The 15,192-nt window shown below is 57.2% G+C and overlaps 1 protein-coding gene across 1 annotated transcript; it reads left to right on the forward strand.

The window, feature by feature from the left end:
* Nucleotides 1–10,351: 10,351 nt before the first annotated feature.
* On the forward strand, nucleotides 10,352–13,352 carry LOC115514729 (POM121-like protein 2). Its single transcript, XM_030316858.1, is given in 12 exon segments — nucleotides 10,352–10,662; nucleotides 10,664–10,772; nucleotides 10,774–10,891; nucleotides 10,894–11,094; nucleotides 11,097–11,689; nucleotides 11,692–11,755; nucleotides 11,758–11,817; nucleotides 11,820–11,969; nucleotides 11,972–12,047; nucleotides 12,049–12,572; nucleotides 12,575–12,775; nucleotides 12,778–13,352. Coding segments are annotated over 12 exon segments (2,982 nt in total).
* The last annotated feature ends 1,840 nt before the right edge of the window (nucleotides 13,353–15,192 follow it).

Below are 15,192 nucleotides of genomic sequence, written 5' to 3' on the forward strand. Positions count from 1 at the left end.
CTCGATCTTGGGGTTGTGGGTTCAAGCCCCACGCAGGATGTAGAGATTCCTCAAAAATGAAATCTTCAAAAATATGTATCTTCAACATCTAAAGCAAAAGAAACTACACGCGGAGGGTCTTAAGGAGTTTGGACAATCCTGTAACATGTAGGAACTTGCAACGACTCACTGCTATCCGAGTGATGGTTTCTGGCCAAGACCTTCCTCCCGAATTCCAGAACTAGACCGCATACACATTTGCCAAACGCTACTCACGATTTTACACTCCAAATTTGTTTCTCCTCTTCAGGCAGGAGCATTAATTGAGTTTAGAGCTGAAAGTGGCATCATTTAAATATTTTTTTACAACTCCCCCTTCATAGGGGGAAGAAATGTCATACTAATTCTATTTCCTACAAATAAGCACTATATCCCTTCTTTCCTGGCTCGTTCTTCCAAACTTTTTTTTAAGTTTTTTTTTTTATGTTTATTTTTGAAGGAGAGAGAGACAGAGCGTGAGGGGGTAGGGGCAGAGAGAGAGGGAGACACAGAATCCGAAGCAGGCTCCAGGCTCCGAGCTGTCAGCACACAGCCCGACTCGGGGCTCGAACGGGTAAATCACGAGATCATGACCCGAGCCGAAGGCTTAACGGACTGAGCCACCCAGGCACCCCCCCAAACTTACTTTTTAACTCATGACTTGAAAATCTCTTTTCTGGTGTTCTGTGGTGCATTTACGATTAGTTCAATTTTCTTGCTTGACTTTGCCATTCAACATATTTATTTTAAATTTTTTTAACGTTTTTATTTATTTTTGAGACAGGGAGAGACAGAGCATGAACGGGGGAGGGGCAGAGAGAGAGGGAGACACAGAATCCGAAGCAGGCTCCAGGCTCCGAGCTGTCAGCACAGAGCCCAACGCGGGGCTCGAACTCACGGACCGCGAGATCATGACCTGAGCCGAAGTCGGATGCCTAACCGACTGAGACACCCTGGCGCCCCTCAACATATTTATTATGTGGAAAATAATTACATCCTGTCTGATGGCATCACATTCTTGCTTAAAATTAATCAGGCTATTGGGGCGCTTGGGTTAAGCATCCGATCTCGATCTCCACTCAGGTCATGATCTCATGGTTTAGTGAGTTTGAGCCCCACGCCGGGCACTGGGCTCACAGCGGGGAGCCTGCCTGGAATCTCCTGTCTCTCTGCCCCTCCCCCACTCGTGCTGCCTCTCTTTCTCTCTCTCAACATAAATAAACATTAAAAAACACAATCGGGACATGGTCAAAAAGGGGCGTGTCGGGGGAGAAAAACAAATTAAAAGCTGCATGTTGTCAGGCAGGATAAAAAAAAAAAAAAAAAAGCAAGAGCCAATTATAACGTGCCTGCAAGAAACGTCCTTGACCGGTGAACACACAGGACGTCAAGAAAGTGCCAGAGTAGGGGCTCCCAGAATCCCTCCCTCCACGGAGCAACCAATAAGCCGGCCACAAGGAACAGAAGCAACTGTTCTGGAACTCTGAGACGAACGAGAAAACTCACGGGAACGGGCGTCTGTCCGCCCACCGTCCAGTTCCATGACCGTGGAGACGGCAGGCTGTGGTCGTGGTGTGGCTTGTCGGAGGGAAGGGGAGGGGGTGTGTGCAATGCAGACAGTGTGCTTCGAGTTTGTCGTTTTGTGTCGCGACCTGCTTGGTGGCTCTGGGAGGGAATGGCTCAGCCACCTTGGTTTTGCAAGCGCCCCCTCCGGTTGGGGTGCCATTCTGGGTGGCGTCTGCCGAAAGCGTTTAGAAAGGCACACTATGCAAAGCTGCTCTGGAGAAAGCGAGGGCAGAGGGGACAAGCAGAGGACGGGTCCTGAGCCCCGAGAAGGAGGAGACTGAAGAGGAACGTTCACAGGGAGAGAGCTTGGAAGGGGAGGGGGGGGCGGTTAATTTGAGGTGTTGACTTGTCGAAGCGACCTGTGTCCAGGTATTAATTTGGTCAAGCACCAGTCTGGATATTACTTGAAGGTATTTTTTAGATGAGACTAATATTTAAATCAGTAGATTTGGGGCAAATCGGGATACCCTCCCTACAGAATGCGGTGGGTGTCATCCAATCAGTAACAAAATTCTGCCCCAGACTGCCTTTGGACTGGAACTGTGACAACTCTTCCCTGCGGCTCCAGCCCAGCGGCTCCCCCTGCAGAACTGGGACTTGTCAGTCCCCACCGCGGGGTGAGCCAGTTCCCTAAAATTTCTCTCTCTGTGTCACCCTCTCCAGATGCCCTTTGTTCCGTTTCTCTGATGAACCCTGGCCAATCCTACAAAGACAAGCTGAGGAAGAAGAAAATACAGTGATCACAACAAGGCGAAAGTGGAGGTGTGTAAACGAGCACGAGGTTTGCATCAAGAAGGCCTAAAACATTAAAGAGAAGCCCCAGAAACAAGAAAAGATTAAGCAAACAGGCAAGGCGCAAAGATAATGGATAAAAAAAAAAAAAGAATGCCTGGGTTTCTAGACAACTATATACGTACAGATATTAAAAGCTAAAAGAATAATTAAAGGCATTATTAAAACAATACTGGAAATCTTGATCGACATATAAGGATTAAAAAATAATGGAAAAAAAAAACCCAAGAGAACACATTTAATAAGAGGATGAGCAAAAATAAAGAAGGGAAAGAAGAAATTAAGGGGATCCGTGGAAAGAGGACTAAGAATGAAGAAAGAGAAAATAAAATGAAATGTGTAAACCAGCAGCAGCAAAGTGGAAGACAAGAGACAGTTGCTATGGTAACGAGAGTACCGATGCTCCACGGGGCTGCAACATGAGATGAAAGGAGAATGCTAGACTTTGAAGAGCTATATGTAAAGAAATTTTGAAAGGCTCCCGGGAGAAACAGGAATAAAAGCTACACACGTCCACTGGTGAAATCAGAGAAAATCAAAAGCCACTTGCAGAACGATAGAGAGTGAGTCCCAGGAAAAAGGAGAAGAGCTTGGTACATAAGTGGCTGCAAAAAGCATAAAGAAAATATGTAGAACGTCTGGAACGTATGCAAAGCATCTTAAATGCGAAAGAAAGGGACTGTGATAACGATGAATAAAATATAAGGCAGAAAAAAAAAAAGCAAGAGAAGTTATAACAGAAGACAAGAGGTTACCCAGCAAAGGGGATTGAGACTCGGATATTTTGTCTTTTGTGTTTATTTTTTTTAATTTTTTTTCAACATTTATTTATTTTTGGGACAGAGAGAGAGAGACAGAGCATGAACGGGGGAGGGGCAGAGAGAGGGAGACACAGAATCGGAAACAGGCTCCAGGCTGTGAGCCATCAGCCCAGAGCCCGACGCGGGGCTCGAACTCACGGACCGCGAGATCGTGACCTGGCTGAAGTCGGACGCTTAACCGACTGCGCCACCCAGGCGCCCCTTTTGTGTTTATTTTAAGCAGTCTCCACGCCCAGCGCAGCGCGGAGCCCCAACCCACACAGCGAGACCAAGAGCTGAGATCCAGAGTCAGATGCTTAACCGCCTCCTGGGAATTGGACCTTTTAAGAAAGTCGCTTCATGTATGAAATACAGAGAAGGAAGAGGGGAGGAATTAAAAAAACAAAAAAACAGTAGAGGGATGTCACGAACGGAATTAACTAAAGCAGAAGCAAAATAATCAATGCCAAAATGTATTTAAAATGTGGGAGGAATGTTAAAAGCAACGTGAACGTGGAAAAAGACGCTGAGATGGCCTTGAATGCAGGAAGTTTACCATAAAGGTAAGAGAAGACGACTTACGTATTCGGTGAACACTTGTTCAGCGCTTACTACGCGTAAAGCCGCGTTCTAATGCTTCACAGAGGCTCACTTTAGTTTATTCTCACAAACTCCTCCGAGGGCCGCACGGGGACCGCTCCTACTTTACAGACGAGGACAGGCAGAGAGTCTCGCCCAGGGCCACCCGGCGAAGATGCCGCGGGGACTGAACCGATGCCAGGCGACCAGTCCGCCTCCTGGATCCGTCCTGCCGAGCGCTGCTCGGGGACAGAAGGAGCAGACGAGGAAAAGAGGCATAAGGGAAGGGAGCGGGGGGATGAAGAGAAAACAAAAAGACGAAGAGTCGTGTTTGCTGACCAGAGAGACGGCGCGGGGCCTTCCGGTGGGAAAACAGGAGGGGGTTCGAGAAGACGACCGGAAAGGCGCTGGAGCAACGCAGGGCCCTTCTGTCCCCGCGAAGCGGGCGCTAAGGGAGAACAGGAAACGCCTGCAGGAATCTGCAAACCCCCCTCACGTTCTCAGAGCGGGAGGCTTCGCGGAATCCTCGCCGAAGGAAGCTTCCCGGGCCCGCGATCGCAGGCCGACGCTCCCCACGCTGCGCCGGGAGGCCGCACCGCGGCGCCGCTTCAAGCGAAGGCCCCGCCCCTCGGCCCCCGCCGCCCTCCGCGAGCGCCCTCTGCCGGGCGTGCCCTGCTCGGCTCGCTCTCCCGGAGGCCGCGCCCCGCCCCCCCGCACGTCGCGTGGACGCGTTACTTACAATCGCCCGCCAACACCTGGGCCCACGTGCTGTCGTCAACGCCCACGGTGCGTGGAACCTTCCGTTGGGTTCCCCGGGGCTGCGGGGCTCCGCCGGGGAGGTGAGTCACTTCCGAACTTCAGCCGGCTGACAGAGGGAACCGCCACGCGGCTTTCACGCGGGCCTTCCTGCAGCGTCCCAGAGAAGTTTTTCCCCCTTCGGACGCTGCCGTGAGAGCAAAACGTTCAGCGTGGGTTCGTATCTCTGAAGTTTTCTTAGAAAGCGATCTGAAACGCCGTGTTCTGTCCAAGGAGCTAAACCCCCAAACTTTAATAGAATCCCTACTCCCTCTGTTAGTGGGTACATACAAGATGACTTAAGATTTAAAAAAAAAAATTTTTTTTTTTACTGTACCTTAATTGCTTTCAACCGCATAAGATGGACCCGGATACACTATATTCCAGTGTGGAAAGTAGACTGCATAAAACCACATACCCATTCAAAAATGCAATATATAGAAATAAGTCAGCCAGACAAAGACAATTAGCATACGATTTCACTCATGTGTGGAATTTGAGCAACACAACGGATGAACATGGGGGAAGGGAAGGAAAAATACGATAAAAGCAGAGAGGGAGGCAGACCGTAAGAGACTCATAAATACGGAGAACAAACTGAGGGTTGCTGGGGGGGGGAGGCGCTAGATGGGTGATGGGCATCGAGGGGGGCACTTGCTGGGGTGGGCACTGGCTGTTGTATGTAAGTGACAAATCACTAAATTCTATTTCTGAAATCATTATTACATGATGTGTTAACTAACCTGCATTTAAACTTACAAAACAAAGCCCCCAGATGCAATATATAGAGTAAAACGAATACACCGATTTGCACAACACAGCTTGAGAAATCAGAGCCTGGAGCTTTAAAGCTTCAGATCGCTCCTCCTCGATGCCACCTTTCCACCCAGGGGCGTTGCTAGTGTGTGTTCACCATTCTTTTGCGGTTGTTTATAGGCGCGCCACAAATCTAGGCGTGGCCAGACACGTGGCCTGCTCGTCAGGCGGAGCCGGGGCAGCAAACCGTCCCCGACTCCTTCGGCGGCGGCGCCAGTGGGACCCCGAGGGGCTGGAAGCCTGGGGGCGGGAACGGGGACTTCTCGGTCCGCGGGTTCCCCGCTGCCGTGGGCACCGGCCCAGCGGCGCACTCTCACTCCCGCAGTAGGTTCCGGGAGCACCTGCCTCTTCCAGCCCCTGGGGGTGTTTCCCGCACCCCCCAAACCAGCCCCACCCTAGAGCCTCGGGGAGCACGGCCCCGCGGGCCCCCAACGTCTCCTGAGGGACCTGGGCCCCCTCCTCCGGCCTGTCCTCCCCCCATCTCCCACATCTGTCGCACGCGCGTCCCCCTGGGCTGCAGCCTGCGTCACGAGGCTTCCTTTTCGGTCCGGCACCCTGGCTTCCTGGCAATACCGTCCCGGGAGACAGGAACTGAAGCTACCACGTTCTCACGGCCTGAGTCCACGAATGGGCACCCCCCCGCCCCCCAGAAACACATATAAACGTTTTTAAAAATATAAGTAGCATCATTCTCTATACAGAAACTGGCACTCCTTTTAGAAGAATCTTTCCGTCAGAGGTCAGAGCCTGAGCCGCCGCCGCGCCGGCCCCACGGTGCTTTCTGCCCCAACCTGCCTTACTCTCCAGCAACTCTTGCCCGCAGGGCCTGCCCCTCCCCACCCCCACACCCGTCCCGGCCCCCTGCACCCTCCCTCTCCCCAGGTCTGCCTTGGTCTCTATCACCCTCACTCTGGAAGCGGCCCTGACCCACCACCCCATCCTCCTAGGCCGCACCCCTCCCGTCTCTCTCTCCCGGAACGAATTTCAGTTCACCCCAAGGCCCTGGCCCCAGATCCGGGGGAAGGGGGTCCGGCACAAGGGCAGACAGGTAAAGTGAGCCGCGCTAAACCTTGGCTTGTCAATTTCGCCGACGAGAACTGTCAACAATTGCCTTAATTTCCCGCGTAACTGACAATGTGCTGAATGCCTGCGTTACTTGCTTAAACAACAAAACAGCGACGCACCTGTGATTTACCTATTGTGTTAAGTAAATCATAAGGCGGTTTTAAGAGGACTGAGGCATGGAGTCCAAGCGCCAAGACATTGCAAATTTCATTTTTTTTTTTCAACGTTTATTTATTTTGGGACAGAGAGAGACAGAGCATGAACGGGGGAGGGGCAGAGAGAGAGGGAGACACAGAATCGGAAACAGGCTCCAGGCTCCGAGCCATCAGCCCAGAGCCTGATGCGGGGCTCGAACTCACGGACCGCGAGATCGTGACCTGGCTGAAGTCGGACGCTTAACCGACTGCGCCACCCAGGCGCCCCAACAAATTTCATTTTTTAATAAATGATTTATTTATTTTTGACAGAAAGAGAGCACAAGCAGGGAGGGGCAGCGAGAGAGAGAGAGAGAGAGAGAGAGAGAGAGAGAGAGAGACCCAAGCAGGCTCCACATCGTCAGCCAGCGAAGAGCCCCACACAGGGCTCGAACTCACCAACCCATGAACCGCGAGATCAGACCTGAGCTGAAGTCAAGTGTCGGAGGCTAAACCGACTGAGCCCCCCAGGCGCCCCATTTTAATTTTTAAAATTAGCAGACTTTATATCTTTAAGAACAGTTTTAGGTTTGCAGAAAAATGGAAGAGAAAGTACAGAAAGTTTCCTTACACTCTCCTCCCCCTACTTCCACTCCCGATTCCCCTCCCATCCACATCTTCTTGGTGTGGTACATTGGTTACTACTGGTGAATCAATATTGGTACATTTTATTAACTAAAGTACAGAGTTTCCATTCGGATTCACTCTTTTGTCCTACAGTCTATGGGTTTTGCCAAATACACAACATCTTGTGACCACCGATGTGGTTTCACGCAGAATTAAGTCCCCTGTGCCCCACCGATTTCCCCACTTCTCGAAACCACCGATCTTTTTACTCTCGATAGGTTTGTGTTTTCCAGAATGTAATAGAGCGGGAATCAAACAGCACCTTCTCAGACTGGTTTTGTTTGCATAGCAATACAGCCTTAAGGTTCCTCTGTGTCTTTTTCGTGACTTGACAGTTCATTTCCGTCTGGTGCTGAATACTATTCCACTGTAGGAATGTGCCACGGTGTATTCCTCTAGCGAAGTACTCCTTGGCTGCTTCCAATTCCTGACAAGTAGAGATAAAGCTTGTACCAACATTCATGTGCAGGTTTTTGCATGGACAAAACTTTTCAGCTCCTTTAGGTAAAATACCTAGCAGTGTGGTTGCTGGACGGCACGGTAAGACAATGTTTTCTCTTGTAAGAAACTTCCCACGTGTCTTGCAAAGTGGCTATTGCCCGGTTTGCATTTCCACCAGCAAAAAGTGAGAGTTCCCGTCGACCCACATCCCCACCAACTTTTGGTGTTGCCAGTGTCCTGGATTTTAGCCATTCCGATACGTGCGCCTTGGTATCTCACTGATGCTTGAATTTGCGATTCCCTAATGACGTCCAATGCCGAGCACTTCTTGCCACATCTGTCGGCCATCTGTATACCTTCCACGGGGCTCTGTTCAGGTCCTTTGTCCCTTTTGAAACTGGGTTTTGAAACACTCATTGCGAGTTCTAACAGTTCTAGGTATATTTTAGAGACGAGTCTTCCGGCAGATATGTTTTGCAAATATTTTCTCAGTCTGTGGCTTGTCTTTTCATTCCCTTAACAGTATTGTGCAGAGCAGAAGGTGTTTTTTTTTTTTTAATTTTAATGAAATCCAGCTGATCCATTTTTCCTTTCAGCACCAAGAGTTGTGACGCTTTCTGTCTCCTTACCTGGCACGGACCTCTAACTCAGTTATACTGTCACGCCATCGTGCACACGGGAATGTTCCAAGTAGTCTTCTATTCTCCCCTCTCATTCTCCCTGCGCCTCAGCCAGGCTGTTGTCAAGGATCACAGTCCACCTCCCTCTGACTGGATTCCTGACTCTTCCAATGGCCCCCTGCTCATCGCCTGGCCCCAGACACCGAGTTCAAATACATCTTCTTTGTAACTTTTTTTTCCTTTTTAGCCTTTCTCTTTGAAAATGGAAATCGTTTGATTATTTATGAGATGTAATCTTGTTGAAAATTTGAAACAGGGCAGGAAAACCAAAAAGAATCCCTTCCAAAGCCACTCTCTTACCACCCCAGAGATAACCATTATGTTAATAGTTTGGTCAATATCCTCCCTTCCTCTCTGAGCACATCTTTATCTAAAAATCTACCGGGTGGCTCAGTCCCTTAGCGTTCGGCTCAGGTCATGATCTCACCAGTTGGTGGGTTTGAGCCCCGGTCGGGCTCTCTGCTGACAGCTCAGAGCCTGGAGCCTGCTTTGGTTTCAGTGTCTCCCTCTCTCTGCCCCTCCTCCACTCAAGCTCTCTGTCTCTGTCTCTGTCTCTCAAAATAAATAAACATTAAAAATATATAGCCACACTTTCACACCCAGAAAGCCTAGTATTTAAAATTATATGAGATTAAAAGAACCTTATGTATCATGGACATAGTTACACGTGGATACATAAAGGTCTGACTTAACGTTGTTGTTCTATTTTATAGCTGTACCATAATTTATTTAACTAAGTCCCGTTTTTGGACATTCAGGTTATTCCTATGTTTACTTTCTCGTAAAGAGTCCTCGCACAGACCCACCCCGTCCTAGGCCCAGGGATCTGCGCTCTGTTGTCGGCCCTCCAGAGTCCCATCACTTGCCCGGCCCGCCCCCTGAACCCAGACCCAGAGCCCAGTCTCAAGGTCCTCTCAGTCCGGTCCCTCCCCGGCTCCACTCCTCCGAGGCTGACCTCCTGCTGGGGGCTCTCCCCACCATCCCCTCTGCCTCCTGGGGCCATGAGCTGGGAACTTCGAGAAGTAACCGCGGCTCACTTGAACGCTGGGGTGGGGAGCCTGGGCTGACTCTGGTCTCTCCGTCTGTGAAAAGGCGCCTCTGACATCTGGTTCCGGATGGAGCCTAGAGAGGTCGGCAGCGCATAAACCCTTGTGAAAGTGCTGATCTGGAACCCTCCAGGACTCTGGGCGCCCAGCACAGGGGCCGAGAGCAGCCCGGCCTTGACTCGGTGGCACAGGACCCCTCCCCCTTCCCTTGTCCAGGAGTCTTCTGTTCAGAACCTTGTACTTTTAACTTAAGGCAACGTGAGAATTCTTTCCCGGGGGCACTGAGGTCGTGGGCAGGGGAGACTTCAGGGGTAGATTCATCCACAGACAGTCACGAAGGGCTCAGGAAGGGAGACTGTTGGGCACCCGGGAGGAGAGCGTTCCCTCCAACCTGTCACTACCGTCTCGCCTCCCGACCCGCTCCTGCGGGGACAGAAGGCTGCGCCCCGGACTCGCGGCCGCGCCCAGAGCCCTCCAGGCGCTGGGTCCCTCTCCATCCCCTCCTGCCTTCCCCCCGACGCCTGGAGGGCGACCGGGATTCGGATTCGGCGGCGGGGAGACATAGGACGGGCCCGGGAGGTGGCTGGTCACTGGCGGCGAGAGGGTGAGGGCGGCGGGAAAGGGGAAGGTGGGAACCGCCTCGCGGATCGCCAGCGCGGCCTCCAGGGCGGTCCCCGCGCACCCCGATCCCGCGCCCCCTGGACTCCGGCTGCTCGAGCCTCGGTGCGCTCGGGCCGCACCGTCCCCGGCGGGGCGCGCGGCCCGGGGTCCCCTCCTCCCTTCCCTCCGGCGCCGGGCCTGCGGGCGGGCGAGCGCCCCGAGAGCCTCGCCCTTTCCTCGCGCCAGGGTCCCAACCGTCGGGGGAACGCGGCGAACGCCGACTCCGACCTCGGGAACCGAAACCCGGTGGCCCGGCCGCCGCGTCGCTCCGCATGGGCGGCTACCTGGGCAGGCCGGGGTCCCCGCCGTCGTCCCCGGCCCGGGCGCGCGCGCACGCCGCCGAGCAGGTGCAGCGCGTCCACCGCGCCCACCCCGCGCCGCGGCACCGGCCCCCCCGGAGGCCGCCCGGCCGGGACCCCGCGGGCCCCGTCGACGAGGCCTGGAGGCGCTTCCCCGTGAAGAGGCCCCGCAACGCCATCGTGGGGCCGCTGCCGTCGGACTGGTGGGACAGCTACTTCAGGCGCAGCGTCTGGTCCCTCCGGCACCCGCGGGCGCGGCGGAGCCCGGTCACCGTGAGGATCGCGCCCCGAGCCCTGGCCCGCGCGCGCGATCCGCTCCGCTGGGCCCCCGGACCCCGGCGCAAAGGAGACGGTGCTGCGGGCGCTCCGGGGGTGCGCGAAGGGGAGGGCGGCGGCTGGGAAGACCGCCCCGTCCCGGGGGCCTGCCGGCCGCCAGGCGGAGCCCGGACCCCAGGCCGTCCGCATTTCGGCCCCTGCTGAGAAACGGGGTCCTCGCGTCTTTCGAGCCCCGGCCGGGCCGCTGAGGAGAAGCCCGGACTCCCTGGGCCCGGACCGCAGCGCGAGCGGGGGCCCCGGCTGCCCCTCCCGGAGCCCCGAGGCCCGCGCGCACTCGGGGGGCCCCCCGCGCTCCCCGAGAAACGCCATCAGCAGCTCTTACAGCTCGTCCAGACCGCTCGGCGCGCCCGGGAAGCGAAGGGCGCCCGGTGCGGCCCTGCGGCCCCAGAACGGCCGGTGAGAAAGAAAGGAAAGGGTCGCCGGTCTCCGTCTCCAGGGCCACCGCCACCGGCCAGGTCCCGGGCGGCGGCGTCCGGCGGCTCTGAGCCGCAGGGTCAGGGGCCTCCGCGGCCGCCGCGCAGCCCTGGGACCCCGGGTCCACCTCCTCCCGGGCTCGGCGACGCGGACCCTGACGAGGACCAGGCCTCGGGGCACGAAGTCGGGCTCCGGTGGAGCAGTACAGCCCGAGAGGACGGGACCGGGGTCCCCACACGCTGTGTCCCCGAGCCGGGCCCCGCCGCTCGGCCTGCCGCGTCTCCCGGTCCGCCCGGTGCAGGCACGGCTCGAACCCAGGACGCGGATCCGCGGGCGGGAAGCTTCGCAGAGACGCGGGAGCCTCCGGCGGCCTCGCCACCGTCCCCCGGCCGGGCGGTCCCCGCGGCGCTCTCGCCCCTGAAGGAAGCCAGCCCGCTGCCCTCACGCGGCTGCTCGCAGCCAGAGCCCCTTCCGCGCCCCTCTTCTGACTCCGAGTCCGCAGCCACCTGGCTCCGTCTGAGCCCTGCTTCCGCCCCGCCGCCAGCCTCGGACGCCACCAGCACCCCCCCCCCCCCGCGGCTCAGGCCGGCGGGACCGCCGCGCCCCCGGAGCGGCCGGCCCTCACCCCGCACCGCCCGCCGTGCAAAGGGCGGCCTTTCTGGGCGGCCGGGCTCCCCTCCCCCCCGCACCTGGCCTCCTGCGGCGGCTTCTGCCCCCCCCACGCCACACCCCACTTCGGGGCTCCCGCCCAACGGCGAGATCGGAGACTCCTTACGTCCCAGCACTTCGGCCACCGCCTCGGCACCTTCAGCCCCGGGTCTCTTGGCCCCTACCTTCGGGCCATCTCTGGCCGCGGAGGACCGCGTCAAGCCGGGCCCGGGCTCGCTCCTTCCTCTCCCCAGCACACCTCGCCCCCCGCTCCCCTGCTCCCCCCATCTCCTCCGCAGCCAGCTCAAGGCTACCGCCGTGGTCGTGTCCGCCACCCCGGCCCGCGCGTGCCAAGACTCTCCTTTCCCGCCCCCCGTGGACATCGGCGCGGCGCGAGTCGGCGGTGCCGTGGACCAGGCTGACCGCGCCCCTGCCTGCCGCGCGTTCCTTCTCGGGGCCTCCTGTGCCTTCAGGGCCTGCTTCTCCCAAGCCAAGCTTCGTCTTCCCCCCACACCGCGTGCCCCCGTCCCTGCCGTGCACACGGTCACCATCTTCAGCCAGGTTCTTTCCGGCGCTGCGCAGATGCCCCCTCGTAAGAGCTCTGCCGATCTGCGGGGCCCGCCTCTGCCAGCCTCCGCGCCCGCGGCCGGGAGCCGGTCGGCATCAACGGCCCGAGCCTCCGGCGTCGGCTCCGCACTCCCCGCGCCCTCGGGGGCGGGCCCAAGGCCCCCCTTCCCACCTCTCCCCGGAGCCCCTCTCCAGCCGGCACTTGGGGCTCCAGATGGGCAGGAGCAGGGGCACCCCCGGCCCCGCCGGGCCCGAGTGTCACTAGTCCTTTCGGTCCGGGGACGTGGGCAACGGCAGCCCCCGCCCCGACCCCGGCTGGGCCAGCCTTCGGTAGGACCGCGCGGTCGGCCTCTGGGGGTCTGACGCCCTCCGCCTCCCCCTGTCGCGTCCCCTCCGCCCCCTCCGGCGGCGTCCCGCCAAACTTGGGCAGCGCTCCGGGGGGTCTCCCTTCGGCCAAACCGGCGCAGCCGGCTTTGGAGCTGCGGCCCAGACCCGCCGGAGCGGGGCCGCGGACTCCGTGTTCGGCAGCACGGCCCCCCGGCCTTTTGCCTTCGGGGGATTGGTGACCCCTATGGACTGCGGGGAGTCCGGGGTCAGTGTGCCCGCCCCGGACGGGAGCTCCGACTCTGGAGCGTTCGGCACCGCAGCACCGCGAAGTGGGACCACGGGCGCCGCCCTCACGCCCTTTGGGAAAGGCCGGAGCCAGAACACCCGGGGCCTGGCCGGCCAGAGCAAGCCTTTGGCCTTGGGGAGGACCAACACCTCGGCAAGAAAGACTACGTTTGGGGGCCCCGGCATGGCCCCCTTTGCTCAGAGCACCCCTGTCCCCGGGCCCCTTACCAGGAGCAGCGGCCTTGGCTTTGGGATGGCCTCTCCACCCGCCCGCAGTTCCGTTGGGAGAGGACCTTTCAGACCATCGGCCTCTTCCTTTTCCACTGGAGCAAAATCAAAAACCCCAAAGAGTCGGGAACAGGGGCATTCCCGAAGGCATCACGCCCACAAGAAGTAGCCGGTGCCCCCGTCCCCTGGTCTGGGCCTCCGTATTGTGACGAGCTCGGTGCCCTCCAATTCTCTAAAGCAAACGTACCCCAGATCTAAGGCTGGAGCTTCCACATACTCACCCTGATCCATCATCTAGAAGAAATCAGAGGACCAAGTACCTCGTGGTAACAGCGGAATGAAACCGGGTGGAACCAAACCTCTGGAGTTGAAGAAACTCTCCTTGCCCACTCCTCTCCGTGTCAGGTGGGAGCGCAGTCAGGACCCTGCCTCGGGCTCTCTCCTTGGGAACAGACAGGCGGAGCGGGGGGAAGGGAGCACAGCCCACACTCCCGGCATCCTTAGGGGGAGGGGCAGATGCTCTCTAAGTCCTAGCCAGCTTCTAGTCGGCCCAGGAACGCCTACCCTGACTTGGCGTCGCTTTGTGCTTCGATGAGTCCCGGAGGAGCTTTTGATATAACGTGACCTTGAATCGAACTTGATGAAATCTGCCGTTAATTTTCCTTGACTGACCAACCCTCAAGGGCACCGAGATGGGCTTCTCTTGCTGTACCCCTTTCCCCCCCACCCCAAGCTGTTCCAGTCTCTGCCAGGAGCGGTGTCCCAGGCTCTTCCCCGTCCCTTTCTCCGCCCATTTAGCCCCTAAGAGCTTGGCAAGTCAAGACTCAGTCCCTCCGATCCCAGCGGCCACTCCTCATTCCAGAAAAGGAAAGCCCCGGGCCAGTCTCCTTCCAGGCCGGGCGCTCTCTGGCGCGTCCGCGCGGAGACGCGTGCTCGTGGCTCCGCGCATTTCCTGCTTTGAGCTGGGTTTGGAGGAGGGATGGCCTGTAGGGACGGTGCCACGTGGGTAGAGCCAGAGCACGCGTGAAAAGGTCTCCGGGACCTGGCCGACGGTGGGGGGCGCGCCGCCCCACTTAAGGGCTGCGCGTGTTGGTTCCTGAATTCACCGCAGTGTTTTGACGTGAAGGGTTGACTTCTCTCCCCGTTAAAGGTCACGATCCTTGCGGCGGGAGCCAGAACCGCCCAAGTTAGGGAACCGAAGTCTACACTTCATTTTTTTTTCTTTTAATTTCTACCTGGCGAAGTCACCGCTCCACCCGCACATCTCTCCCGGAGGGGACAGGCAGGGGCAGGAAGCCTCTAGCACCTGAGAAGCAAGGGAGAACAGCAGATACCGGCAGACCTCTGTTCCCTAACCAAGGGGAGTAAGAAGGAACACAGTCCTCAGCACTAGTGAACCCACGAAAGGAGGCGACAATGACGCCCGCGCTCCGTCTATCTCCTGCCTTATGGATCCCTGGGAAGAGGCCCAGGGGGAAAAAGAATCTTAAACCGGTTGATGACACGCAAATAAAATTTTGAAATAAGCTTCTGACACAGGAATGACTGTTAAACTCCTGGCAGTAGAGATGGGGCCCGAGCGCACCCAGTTAGTAAAGGGCTAGATTTGGGAATTGAAGCCTCACGGCTTCAAAGTCCGTGCTCACTCTCTCTCAGCAGATCATCAGAGCCAGAACTCCGCTGCAGGGATGTCTGGCTCTAATATCCATGCTGTCGCGACTTTTAAAGGCATCGCCTGACCCAAGATTGCCATCATACGGGGGGGGGTGGGGGGGTGGGCGCAAGAGGAACGTATAGGATTTTGTCTGCTGCCCTTGACACGGTAGCTGAACACTTCGACTCGCATTCTGCCTTCGGGTGCTCCGAGCACCAAGTAGAAAAGGGCGTCGCGGGGCCAAAGACCGAGCACGTGCACAGGCCGGTCTGGGAGACACAGTGGATGTGTGTTGGGATCACCTGCAGGGAGGATCACCTGGGAGGCCTCCGGGCACGGCCGGGGAGAAGCAGGC

The sequence above is a fragment of the Lynx canadensis genome, chromosome B2 (assembly GCF_007474595.2).
Source record: "Lynx canadensis isolate LIC74 chromosome B2, mLynCan4.pri.v2, whole genome shotgun sequence".
Classification (NCBI taxonomy): Eukaryota; Metazoa; Chordata; class Mammalia; order Carnivora; family Felidae; genus Lynx; species Lynx canadensis.